General features: G+C 37.8%; 1 protein-coding gene across 4 annotated transcripts in view; it reads right to left on the reverse strand.

Annotated features, from left to right (window-relative positions):
* Positions 1-8,159, reverse strand: part of si:ch211-1e14.1 (UPF0606 protein KIAA1549) — a 59,235-nt gene extending 51,076 nt beyond the window's left edge. For all 4 annotated transcript variants that reach the window (XM_038290961.1, XM_038290960.1, XM_038290959.1 and 1 more), the window contains exons 1-2: positions 7,966-8,159; positions 4,519-4,773 (exon numbers count right to left, since the gene is read on the reverse strand). In XM_038290961.1, the coding sequence (XP_038146889.1) occupies positions 4,519-4,645 (127 nt within the window). In that variant the 5' untranslated portion in view covers positions 4,646-4,773; positions 7,966-8,159. The remainder of the gene's footprint in view (positions 1-4,518; positions 4,774-7,965) is intronic.
* Between the last annotated feature and the right edge of the window lie 5,552 nt (positions 8,160-13,711).

The raw sequence follows: 13,711 nt of genomic DNA on the forward strand, positions 1-13,711 counted from the left end.
AACACCATCCCCCACCTCCTGTGATCTTTCCTTCCTCAACGAGCTCAACAACTTTTATGCTTGTTTTGAGAGAGGGAACACTACAGCTGCAACCAAGGCAGTCATTACCAAAGACCACCAGCCACTGACTCTCCTCTCCACTGACGTAGGAGCAGTCCTGAGCAGGATTAGAGCCCACAAGGCTGTGGGTCCTGATGGTGTCCCTGAACGTGTCCTGATGACATATCTGGACATGTCCTCAGAGTGTGCTCTGGGGAGCCGGCAGGAGTCCTAACGGACACCTTCACACTGTCCCTGGCCCACACTGTGGTACCTACCAGCTTCAAGTCTACCTCCAAAGTCACATCCAGTTGCCCTCCAGTAGCCCTCATCCCCATCATCACCAATTGCTTTGAGCGGGTGGTTCTAGCTCACCTGAGATCGGACCCCACCAATCTGCATACAGGCAGAAAAGGAGCACAGAGGGTGCAATCTCGATGGAGCTGCACTCCTGTCTGGAACTGTCCATTCTCCCCTGCACAGTAAGAACACTTACGACATAATGCTGTTCATATACTTTAGTCCGTGCATTTAACACTGTTATCCCATCAAAACTTATTACCAAACTCACAGAACTCAGCATCAGTTCACTTATGTGTAACTGGTTGCTCGACTTCCTGACCAGCTAGCCCCAACATGTCTGGACAACCGCTTCTCATCAACCATTACCATAAACACCGGAGTTACACAAGGCTGCTTGATGAATCCCTTCCTCTACTCCTTCCTCACCCATGACTGCAGACCTTTCCATGGCTCCAAAGCCATCATCAATTCTGCAGGTGAAACAACAGCGATCAGCCTCATTAGAGAAAACAATGAGGCCGCCTACAGGGAGGAGATGGAACATCTGGCTGAGTGGTGCGACACAAAAAACCTGTAGTTGAACACTGAAAAGACCAAGGAGCTCATTATGGAGTTAAGGAGGAACGCTGACCCACATCCACCTATCCACACCAAGGGGACGGCGGGGGTGGTGTGGACAGCTTCAAGTTCCTGGGGGTCCACATCTCCGAGGACCTGACTTGGACGACCAACTGCTCCAGACACACCAAGAAAGCACACCAGTGCCTCTTCTTCATGCGTTCCCTAAGGAACAAATTCCTCTCCTCAGAGATCCTCACAAACTTCTACCGCTGCACCATTGAGAGCATGCTCACCAACTGTATCACAGTTTGGTATGGGAACTGCCCTGCCTTGGATCAGAAGGCGATGCAGATGGTGATGAAAACTGCTGAGCACATTGCTGGTGCACTTTTCCCTGCCATCAAGGACATCTACATGAACTGTTCAATTCAAAATGAGATCAAATCAAAGACCAGAACTTAACCATTTGGGGACTACTTAAATGTCCCCATTTGTGCCTGTAAGTCCTCGCATGTAGGATATTTTACAAAATACTTCCCCCACATTGTAGGTAAAACAAGACCACCATGGACTGTTTCCCACACACACACACAGACACAACAACATACGGATCCAACACCACTTACAGGCACTTCTCAACTATAGCTTGGTGCGACAGTGGCGTTGGATAAATACGTTTTTCCAGAGGGTTGTCGGTTCAAGCCTCGGTTCTGGTTTTCAGTGTTGTGTCCTTGGGCAAGACACTTCACCTGCATTGCCTACTGAAGTTCGTCAGGGGGACTGGTGGCGCTAACGTACGTCAGCCTCGCCTCTGTCAGTGAGCCGCAGGGCAGCTATGGCTACAATGTAGCGTGCCACCAACAGTGTGGGAGTCGTTGTGTGAATGGGTGAATGACTGAATGTAGTGTAAAGTACTTTGGTCATGTCCTCTGACATGAAAAAGCGCTACACAAGTACAAACATTTACCATAGCTGTAAATAACATGTAAATCTTTTATCTGCTGTTATCTGTCATCATTTATCCTGTATTATAACCCCAATAAAATATACATAATCCATATCCTAACTTTCCTGTATAATGTGTATATAGTTTCCATATTTATTTATAGCCTCTTACACTTACTCTCTGTTTTTTATACCATTTACAGTCCATACATACATAGTCTCTGTACACATGTAAATACAGGGCTCGATGTTAACCATTGCCGGATCGCCCGGGGCGAGTAGTTTTCATTGTTGGGAGAGTACAAATTTCATTGCATTTGCCCGCCGGGCAAGTGCAATGATCGCAAAAAAATATATTTCTCACTCAAAATTACTTTAAAATCACCGACGTTCTCTGAAAACGACCTACAAGCGTTGCCGGCGCCATTTTTGTTGTTTTGTACACATTCTCGCGTGATTTCAGAAAGCCGCTTGATTTTCTGCCAGATGGTGTGATTTTTGTCCGGTGCGAATCAGACACATTTTTTTCGACTTGGCAGGCTAAAAAACAACAACGAGGCTATTTTACCCTCCACCCATTTCACCCACCACCTAGATAACCCTAGATTAAAAATTATTTGTCAGGGATTAGGAAAATTGGCATAATTATGCTGCGCACAGTGTAAATATGGCTATCATATGGCAGTCTTCTGTACAGTGATGCAGGTCATACATTAAAAAATGTTCATTACATTTTTTTCTCTTAGACATTGGAGAGGTGCATTTAAATGTTATAGAGCTAAACATGTTAAATTGGTGACCGGTTATGTTATTATTATTGTCTTGTTGCTGCATTTATTTTGTCAGGGAAAACTAATCCTGAGTCAGTTAAAAGTCAGGGAATTCTGAAATTATGTAAGACTGTGGAAACCCTGTATAAAATAAATATGTATAATAATTCTCTAGAAAAGTCACATTATATTAATAGTATTATCTTGTATAAACATACCTTGACTCTAAAATAAAAGTTATTTATTGACATTGACTTCTGACTTGTGATTTATCTTAAGTTTTTAACCTTTTTTTTAGATTTTTAACATTACAATTTATATTTTTCCAAGCATACAACTGTTTAAAGCAAAGTTTAGTTTGAAAAGAATATGCAGGAAGGATTGAAAAGCATGTTAACATGGTAATGTAGGCTTAAGTTCATTATCTGACGCATGCAGATACACACCAGGAACCTGTAAACTTAAAAAATACTGAATTACAAAAAACATGACATGACATGACAAGAAACAAACATGTTTCATTGATATATATACAAAAATGAATATTAGGAACTGTATTTATCAAGCATTATACTGGGCAAGTAAAAATTGTTCACATGCCACAAGTCACATGCCCTTTGGGCAAGTGGTAAAAATCCTTAACATCAACCCCTGAAATAAATATTTATATCCTGTTAAGCACTTCTGGATAGATGCAAACTAAATTTCGTTGGTTTGTACTTGTGACTGTGTAATGACAATAAAGTGGAACTCTATTCTAAAATACCCATGATAAGATTTTGTTCTATCAAGCAGCCCAACATAAGACATAACTCCACCTCACTTTTAGGTCAAAGATCATGAGTCCTGTATTCAGAGGACAGGGGTTATTTCATACTTATTGTGACGTTATCATCTAAGCAGGACTTTGTGAAACACTAATTCCTATTTTCCAACAAAATCCTGTTAAAAATATAATAACGCAGCTACTTGTGATCTTTTAGAAGGGCTTCTTTTTCCCTGAGAGGGAGGGCTATTGATCAGACGTCAGCATCAATAAATCGAAGTCCAGAGAAAATGTCTCCCCAGTAGATTTAGACATTAAACTCGCAGAAAGTTGTTAAACTCTTAATTCTAAAATCTGTACATCAAATCCTGATGCGGATGCTTCATTTCAGTCACTAGATTCCCAATGCAAAGGTCAATGCAACACCCCCAGTGCAGCTGCCCTGTGGTTCACAAACAAGACTGCATTTGTTCCAACCAGTATCTCCAAAGTTTTAAGTAAACAAGTCACATATTCTGCTCAGAATAGTGGATGTAGTTCAAAGTTCCTGATTCACATAAACCAGACACTGTTGCTGAGGCAGGGGAAGGAAACCAGAGCAGATATCCATCAAGATAATCCTAATCCTAATTACACTCTGGCTAGATCTTTGATGATAAGCAAACATTCACCCCACATTGATGCTCTAGAATAGAATAGAATAATAATGTCATTGTTAGGTGAGGATATACTGTAATTGTTTGTCCACAAAGTGGTGGACAAATAAAAACTCCCAAAGATAATCATATTAAAGAAAAACAACAGTTACTATAGAAAAAGATTAAAAACTCAAAACAGTTACTAAATAAATAGATCCTGGCATACAAAAAATCTATATATTCTGTCTCAACTGCTCTTTTGAAATTTGTGTAAATATAAAAACCATGATTGCAAAATAATTGCTTTTTAAAACAGGCCGTGATGCTTGGAAAACTTCTGTCTTTTTATCCTTAATTTCTGTTTTAACTTTGTTTCATCTGAACAGCATTTTCTGCTTTCTTACACATACGAGGATGTTTCACAAGATTAGAATCTACACCAACCCAAAGTTTAAAAGGAGTGGATCATATGAGACAGAGAAAGGTGTTCTCTTACCTGCTAGAGGTGAGCCAGCTGAGATCACTGATGCCAACACGGTTATCCCAAGAAAGAGGACACACTGGCCATGCATAAAAGCCTGGAGCTTCACTGCTAAACCCACAGCGGAGTGTAAACCTGCCATGATGGCGGGGTTGAACTTTCAGGGCATTTCATCCGGATAAGACGTAAAAAGTCATGGCACAGACCGAGATAAACCAAGGCTTGGGTTACTGCTTTTCTTTTGTTAGGATGATCTTCCATGCAGAAAGGCTGCAAGAAAAAAAATAAAGATTGATGCTAAACACAAAGCCTCATTGTTAAACTTTACTTCTCATTACTAACATATGACACCTTGCAAAAGCAATCATATCCTGTGAATAGTTTCATATTTTCTCACATTAAAACCACCAATATCACAGTGTTTTATTAGTTTATGTCCAGAATCAACACAAAACAGTAAATAATGAAAAGTCAAATGTGAAGTAAAAAATTATAAATCTGAAAAATAAGATCTGTTTTTTAACTGGAGTATTGCATTTTATCTAGGTAAATATAAGTATAAATGGAGCTGTTCTGTGAAGACCTCAAAGGTTTGGTAGTGAGGAAAAAAACATCAGAAAAACCAAGGAACTGACTGAAAATGTTTTATCATTATCTCCCCTTTATCTCCTCTTTCTTTCATCTTTTCTCCGTTTTTTCTGTTTTTCCTTTCCTGTACATTACTTTTCCTTTACTGACATTGCAATGTCCAAATAATCTGTAAAACTCCCTGTATAATTATAATAAAGCAATGTATATGCATAAATCAAGCGGAACACTATGGCGATAGCCGTACTGCTCCACTTGTGAAAGTAAAATCTGTTGGGTTTTTTTTGGCATCAAGACAATTATTCTTATTGCCACATTACCAGACAGGACATTGTAGAAAAAAAAAAACAAAAAAACAAGGAACACAGCAGGCAGGTCGACATCTCCCAGAGCTTTGTTCAATCTACCATTTAAACATGGAGAAAGAATGGACCAACTGCAGACCTGCAGGAACATGGATGTCCAAAGAGCATTAATCAGAGAAACCAGATGGCCAATCATGTCTATGGAGAGAGATGCAGATCCAGAATTTGTTAACAGAACAACCGCTTGCTGTCGGATCCACGTTAGGGCTGAAAGGGTTGATCAGATTAATGGTGAAAATAGATCTTTTTTAAAATTCATCTCACTATAAAGTAGTTCAATTGTTGCCTAGATTAATAGTCCAAAGAATCTTAAACAGGTCCGTTACTGAAAGAATGACCTACTTACAGCAGCAATTAAGAAAAACTCCAGTAAAAGTATAACATATTCCATTGAAGATGAAAAATGTTTGCATCATAAATATATCAATACATGTATATGTCTATTTATTCTATACTTTTTTATGGTTTTGCCATTTCCAATTCATATAAAATACTTAAAAAAAAAGCTTTTTTTATACAATGCAAATGTTTATTTATTTAGAAATTATTATTTACTGAAAACATTTGTTTTCAGAATAACTGATTATTTTAAAAAAGTAATCAATAGATGAATCTATTACTAAAAGAATTGATAGGAGCAGCCCTAATCCACATATGTGGCCCATAAGGACGACCAGCCAAGACCACCAAGAAAGGACCCTTGTTCTTTGCTTAATGTGATATGTGGAAAAAAATATCTTCAAATTACCCTGAACACACCATTCCCTCCATTAAACATAGTGGAGGGGGCATCATGCTGTGGGGGATGACTTTGTTCAGCAGATACATGAAAGCTTGTAAGGGTTAAAGGGAATAGGAACGGAGCTAAATCCATGGAAATTATGGATTAAAACTTGTCAGAGGCTTTAAAATACTTGAGATTGAGGCAGAGGTTCACAATCCAGCAGGACAACAACCCCAAACACGAGTAATCCCTGACTGCAGATTGCCTCACCAACCAAATTACACCATAGAAGAAGAATGTATGCCAGAGAAGATTAAGGAGAATAAAAGTAAACAGTGCTCCTTTTTGTCTGAATGAGCTAATTTGCAATTTTAGTAGCAGACGAGGAAGAAAGTAACTTTTATGCTACGCTCTCTGTTCTAATGCCAATTTACTGAAATGACTGAAAAAAATCTGTGTTAATTTGCAGTACGTTGATAAAACGACAACATCTAAAATCACGACTAGATATTTAACATTTCAAATTCAACTTAAATATAAGAATTACGTTTTAAAAAAAAAATAACATACACCTCAAAGAACTCTATATGGGGAAAACTGATAAAACTTCTCTAGCTTCGTGTATTTTTTTGTACCACTTTTTTATCTGCATTGATGTTTGTTCTAATTGTTTTTTTTCAGCATTTGTGTTTTAGTACTGCCTGTCTAGCGAGCCAAAGACAATTTTCTACCTTGGTGGACTATAAAGATTCTATTCTATTCTATTATCTTTGATTTATATGATTGCAGTGTCACACATCTAGAAAAAACTAAACATTTTTTATGAGTTTATAGTAATTCCAAATGTATATAAATTGATACAAATTTTAGTTAATAACTTAATTATAAATCCTTAGATGTAGATTTTTTTTTTGTCATTTCAACATATCCAGTTCAGCTTATTACTTAAAATAAATTATTTTTAATTCATGGTCAATAAGAAGATTATTGTGACAAAATACTACACACATAAATGTAGATTTTTCCCTCTCTCAAAAATGAGTTATGCTTGTTCAAGTGGTGACTGAGAAAACAGCGCAAAAACAAAATAAAGAATTAACAAGATATTCAAAGATTTTCAGTTATCAACCCATCAACCGTTCCGGACGGTTTCTTCCCCTTATGATGTCATAAAGGGCATGATGTTCAAACAGAGCATTTTGAGCACACATTAGTTACCAGCTGGAGAAAGTCAGTGAGAGAGAAAGGATTTTTCTTCATTTGCTGAGCACATACGCAGGCTTCGGGACACATATGACTGTTACAAAATGTTTATTAAGTGAGTTATGCATAATATGGGAGCTTTAAAGCTGGGGGGTAAAAATTCGTCTCTCTTCAAAATAATGCATTTTACCTCATGTAGCTCAATATACCCTGGATAATAATTTCTCCCCCAAATGGACATACACATTTTTCCAAAAGCTTGTAGATAAATATTTCTAGAATGTGTTTCTTTAGCATGGTTGGGACCAAGCAGACCTGTCTGTGCAGCTCTAGCTCTGTCATCCTGATACACTTCAGTCTCCTGTCCTACATCCCGTCCCGTTACTCTGAGCTTAGCGATCACGTGCTTTTTAATAAAGCTTCACAAAGCTAATATCCTCAAATTCCCCAGTAGAAGCTCAAGTTTTGGATAGCTACACTCTCTAAAGCTGGCTCCAAACCCACGGGTAAAACAATTGTCCTCCACCTCTCCCAGAGCTGACTGTCCTCTCAGCCAGCTCATAGCTGCGCACATACACTTACCCATCAAAAGCGAGCTCCGACTCAGCCAGTTTGTATTAGAGTGAGGAGAAAATATCCATAAAACGAGTAAAATCTTCTTTAAAGCTTTATCCCTAACGCTTTATGTGGACATTCTTTGTCCTAAAGTTATTTTCGGGTGCGCGTGCGGCTGTAGACTGATAGCTCCTTGTGATGTGAGATAGTTCAGTTACCAGTTACCCTCACTCGTCCTGATTGACTTAACCCCGCCCTCCGCCAGCTCTGATTGGTCTTTTATTTATCAAGACTAATTCTGATAGGCTAATAGTCATATCTGTCAGATTTTGCTTTTGATATTAGGTTGGTCCTCTCTTACTGGCGTCTACGGCTTCCACGGCAACGTTACTTTATGCAATGATGCACAATGAGGGGGGCACATCTTCGTGTCAGCCTTTATCTGCTAAATAGGATTACCCTCCTTTTGAACCATGTAACTTTTCACCCATTTCCCGTATTTCTTTATAACTTAATGTAACGTAATGTAAGCGTTCATATTTAACTTTTTAGTCCAATTCCAATTTGGAGCCCCATTATAATGCAACACCCGTTTTAAGGAGGGAAATATCCACATTTATGGTTTATTTTTCTGCTTGTTTTGTCAAAATAAGAAAACATTCCATTCAACAGTTTAATAGCAAAATCCAAAGATCGGTTTTCTAATGAAGGATCCTGAACTTCTTTTGAGATATTTAACATAACCCGTTTACGTCATAGCCCTTTCTTTCATTTCGGTGCACACTGACACCTAGTGGTGACACAGAGGTCCTACTACTCATGTGTAATTGAGGTTTTCAATGTCTAAACATCCCCAATTAAAATATTTTCGGGGCTTTTGTTATCTGGGGAACATGTGACTTTAATAAATAATTTTGAAATCTGCTCATTTTAAGTAATAAAAACAAAAAGTATGATTTGACTCATTAGAGCCTACAGTCTTCTTGGGGCCACACCTGTAGAAGATCTAATTAAGATATACAGGTGCTGGTCATAAAATTAGAATATCATGAAAAAGTAGATTGATTTCAGTAATTCCATTTAAAAAGTGAAACTTGTATATTATATTCATACATTACATACAAACTCATATATTTCAGATGTTTATTTTGTTTAATTTTGATGATTACAAATGACAACAAATGAAAATCTCAAATTCATCATATCAGAAAATTAGAATATTACTGAAGACCAATAAAAACAAAGGATTTATAGAAATGTTGGCCAACTGAAAAGTATGAACATGAAAAGTATGAGCATGTACAGCACTCAGTATTTAGTTGGGCCTCCTTTGGCCTGTATTACTGCAGCAATGCGGCGTGGCATGGAGTCGATCAGTCTGTGGCACTGCTCAGGTGTTATGATAGCCCAGGTTGCTCTAATAGTGGCTTTTAGCTCTTCTGAATTGTTGGGTCTGGTGTATTGCATCTTCTTCTTCACAATACCCCATAGATTTTCTATGGGGTTAAGGTCAGGAGAGTTTGCTGGCCAATTAAGAACAGGGATACCATGGTCCTTCAACCAGGTACTGGTAGCTTTGGCACTGTGTGCAGGTGCCAAGTCCTGTTGGAAAATGAAATCTGCATCTCCAAAAAGTTGGTCAGCTGCAGGAAGCATGAAGTGCTCCAAAACTTCCTGGTATGTGGCTGCGTTGACCCTGGACCTCAGAAAACACAATGGACCAACACCAGCAGATGACATGGCACCCCAAACCATCACTGACTGTGGAAACTTTACACTGGACTTCAAGCAACGTGGATGAAGTGCCTCTCTTCTTTTCCTCCAGACTCTGGGACCTTGATTTCCAAAGGAAATGCAAAATTTACTTTCATCAGAGAACATGACTTTGGACCACTCACCAGCAGTCCAGTCCTGTTTATCTTTAGCCCAGGCAAGACGCTTCTGACGCTGTCTGTGGTTCAAGAGTGGCTTGACACAAGGAATGCGACAGCAGAAACCCATGTCTTTCATACGTCTGTGTGTGGTGGTTCTTGAAGCACTCACTCCAGCTGCAGTCCACTCTTTGTGAATCTCCCCCACATTTTTGAATGGGTTTTGTTTCACAATCCTCTCCAGGGTGCGGTTATCTCTCTTGCTTGTACACTTTTTTCGACCACATCTTTTCCTTCCCTTCGCCTCTCTATTAATGTGCTTGGACACTGAGCTCTGTGAACAGCCAGCCTCTTTAGCGATGACCTTTTGTGTCTTGCCCTCCTTGTGCAAGGTGTCGATGGTCGTCTTTTGGACAACTGTCAAGTCAGCAGTCTTCCCCATGATTGTGTAGCCTATAGAACTAGACTGAAAGACCATTTAAAGGCTTTTGCAGGTGGTTTGAGTTAATTAGCTGATTAGAGTGTGGCACCAGGGGCCATCAATTTTGAACCTTTTCACAATATTCTAATTTTCTGATATGATGAATTTGAGATTTTCATTTGTTGTCATTTGTAATCATCAAAATTAAACAAAATAAACATCTGAAATATATGAGTTTGTATGTAATGTATGAATATAATATGCAAGTTTCACTTTTTAAATGGAATTACTGAAATCAATCTACTTTTTCATGATATTCTAATTTTATGACCAGCACCTGTAATTGAGTTTACCCATTTAATTGGAACTCTCCTGTGATTTGCACAATTTAATCATTTCTACAAAGCCATAACTTGAGAGGTTGCAAATAGTCTCATTATGAAAATGTATATGTCTGGCAAAGGGTATCATAAAGAGTCGATACACTGCCCGACAAATATCAACTGTCAGAAAAGTATTTTATAAACACATTTTCTTGCAGTATTGTCTTGTTTTCAGGTTCATTATTCTTTTCCCCTCCACTGGGGAGTTTGATCCCCAATTATGTTGCAGCCACAACTATATTTCACCGCTGGGATGGTGTTTTTGTAGATATGTGCTGGGTGTAATCCCTTTGATTTAGCAAAGTTCCTGATTTCTAAATCCAGCCCTTTGCCTTAATATCATGGTAATAGGTAATATGCATGCTTTTATAGTCCTAGTCCAAAGAATACAACCACACACACACAGCATGGGACAAAAAGGAGACAGTTGCCGTGACTTAAGTTTAATGTAAATCCAAGACAAAGTGTGATTACATTTCTACACATATACAATATGCATATGTGAGCTTACAAATTCTCATTATTAACTCGATTCACCTCTGAGACCGAAAAAATGATCAAAAGTAACAGTGAATAACAAGCTAGAACAAGGTTTCCACAATGTGAGCCCCTTTCTCATCCTAAAGTTAGTAAGGACAATTAAAAGAACTATTCTTTTAAATCTGATGAAGCCATTGGTCTAATAAAACCCTCCTGCAAAATTTACAATTGTGTCATTAGTTTTTCAAAGCCTAATATAAATTCACTCAATTTTTCTACAACGAAAATGATTAAGAGAAGCACACAATATCCTAATGGAAAAACACAAGCGCTTAGTAGCAGGTACTCAACGTGTTAGGAGGTTTAAATAATCCTTTTTTTTTTCTTATTGTCAATATTATATTTATTTTAAAACATTCTATAAAGCCAGTAAAATATCCATTCTCATAACATACTTGATAATATCAGGTTAAGGAACAGGGTATACAGAAAACGCTACGATAACAGATTGAAATGAGACATCACTCCCCAATAAACAAAACTAAATAAGAAAAGACCATCAACAGAGATGTATACTAGGAAATACTGCAGCACACTTTAGCTTCATAGCAAAGAATTAAATATCACAACATTGATAAACCATACAGCAAAAGACACAAAACGGGGGTCAGGGTTTGATGCGCTCTTATAGTCGGTCCTCTAGAAGAAAAAACAAACATTGATGTAATGTTTTTGATGGGATATTTAGAGGACTCCAATTAGGGGATTTAACACAATCTCCAGTAAAAAAAAGCACCAATCAATAAACCAGAGATCATAATCCAGCTCTGACTGATGGTCCGCTGGTCTAATACTGGGGGGAAAAAATCCTTAAATGTGTCAAAACCTATAACATTTTCAGTCTACAGACACATCAACTAAATGCAGTACTTTACCAAACTTTTTTAGAGACAAAAGAAGGGTTAGGAACATAGGAGTGATGCATAGAAGAGAATAATCTTTATAACTTCAGTTGGAATCAAATCCCTACTACTTTCATCAAAAACATGACACATGTTCTCTCTTTAATGCATAACAGTTCCAAGAAAACAAAAGTGGACTTAGCCGGTTAGATTATAAAGCAAAAAAAAAAAAAAGAAAATAATTGCCCTGATTGATTTGAAATTAATGATTAGATATTTTTCAATAAAAGCAAAATCACCAAGGTGGAAAGTTGGTATTAATATTTTTGTTACAAAATCAGGAACTAGTTATTTCAAGTAAGTAATTTATTTCCATAGTGGGTTTTATAAAGAATGTTTATGACTGGAGGTGATATAATCTAATTTAAATCTGTTTTTCTGTAGCAAAGGCAGAACACCAACAGTCAGTGAAGGCATCAAACCAAGACCGCCCAACCCTGAATTCCAAAAAGGAATAACCAGCCAAAGGAATAGCTCCTATCAAAAAAAAAAAAAAAAAAGCTTTAAGAATAAAAAGAAATAAAATCATGTATTTAAAAGGGCTTTAAGAACGTCTGTGGGACTATATTAGGGATTTTTCAGTGACTTCATAAGCACATGGCTCATCTGACTCAACACCTGTCTATACTATCTTCTCTGACATTTGGAAAGCAGCTGTAGCTCCAGCCTGCTACTTCTACAGCGCATGTTCTGCAGAAAGTCTCTGTTTAACAAGCTGCAATTCTCCTGGAAGGACGTTGTGTCGGGACAACCAATGCAGCTCCGTGTGTCATGCCCTAAGGAATGTTAGCCAGTGTTTCCAAAGCTCAGGACGAGGACTTCAAAGAGCAACACCATGAGCAGAACCGGAAGTCTGAGCGCTTTACAAAAGAAAATGACAGGGTCCTAAAGGGAGACATGGACATCCTGCCTTATTTCATTTTCACTAATTGAAACGTCAGTTTTTAAATCTTTGGAGGTTTTGTTGGTCGTTTGGAAGGCAGGAGTTAACATTAAAGTTGCCAACTGGAAAGGCTGCAAACGCCTTATCAACACCCAACATTTTTAAACGCTACTTAAGCACATTTTGGTAATTGTAAGGTCACTAGATCTATGATGATGCTGACCTTTCTGAACTTTTCTTAAAAAAGAGACACAGACAAAGGTATCAATCTGAATTGCACAGTGTGTACATTTCCTTTCATTTTGGAAAAAAAAGATCAGTCATATCCCCTAATTATGAAAAAAGGTCATTATTACTTAATCAGTTGTGGGGTTTTGCTGGAGATCAGATATACTGTTATTGCGCCATGCATGGGTCACAAACTGCGCACAAATGAACAAAAAGATCACCTACAGCTGAAGATGCGGTTGGCTCAAATAATATTACATTCATTTGTGCAGGTGACCATGATCTTTAAAGGTATATTTCACACATTTTGGATTATTTATATTCATAGGTCTAGTGTGAGACCTATTTTTTTTAGTTAAAACACAAAAGACTTTTCCTATAACAAGAATAAAGCTCAAACATCATAAAAAGAAAATAACAATCAGGAAGGAGCATGTAAGATCTGATTCCATTTGAAAGGCGGCAAAAAATGAGGAAGAGTTCAACATTAAACAGAAACTGTTTTGATACAGAACTGTGAAAAAGTATATTATCCAGCTGTTATA

Source organism: Cyprinodon tularosa, unplaced genomic scaffold (assembly GCF_016077235.1).
Source record: "Cyprinodon tularosa strain WSP-4 unplaced genomic scaffold, ASM1607723v1 ctg290, whole genome shotgun sequence".
Classification (NCBI taxonomy): domain Eukaryota; kingdom Metazoa; phylum Chordata; class Actinopteri; order Cyprinodontiformes; family Cyprinodontidae; genus Cyprinodon; species Cyprinodon tularosa.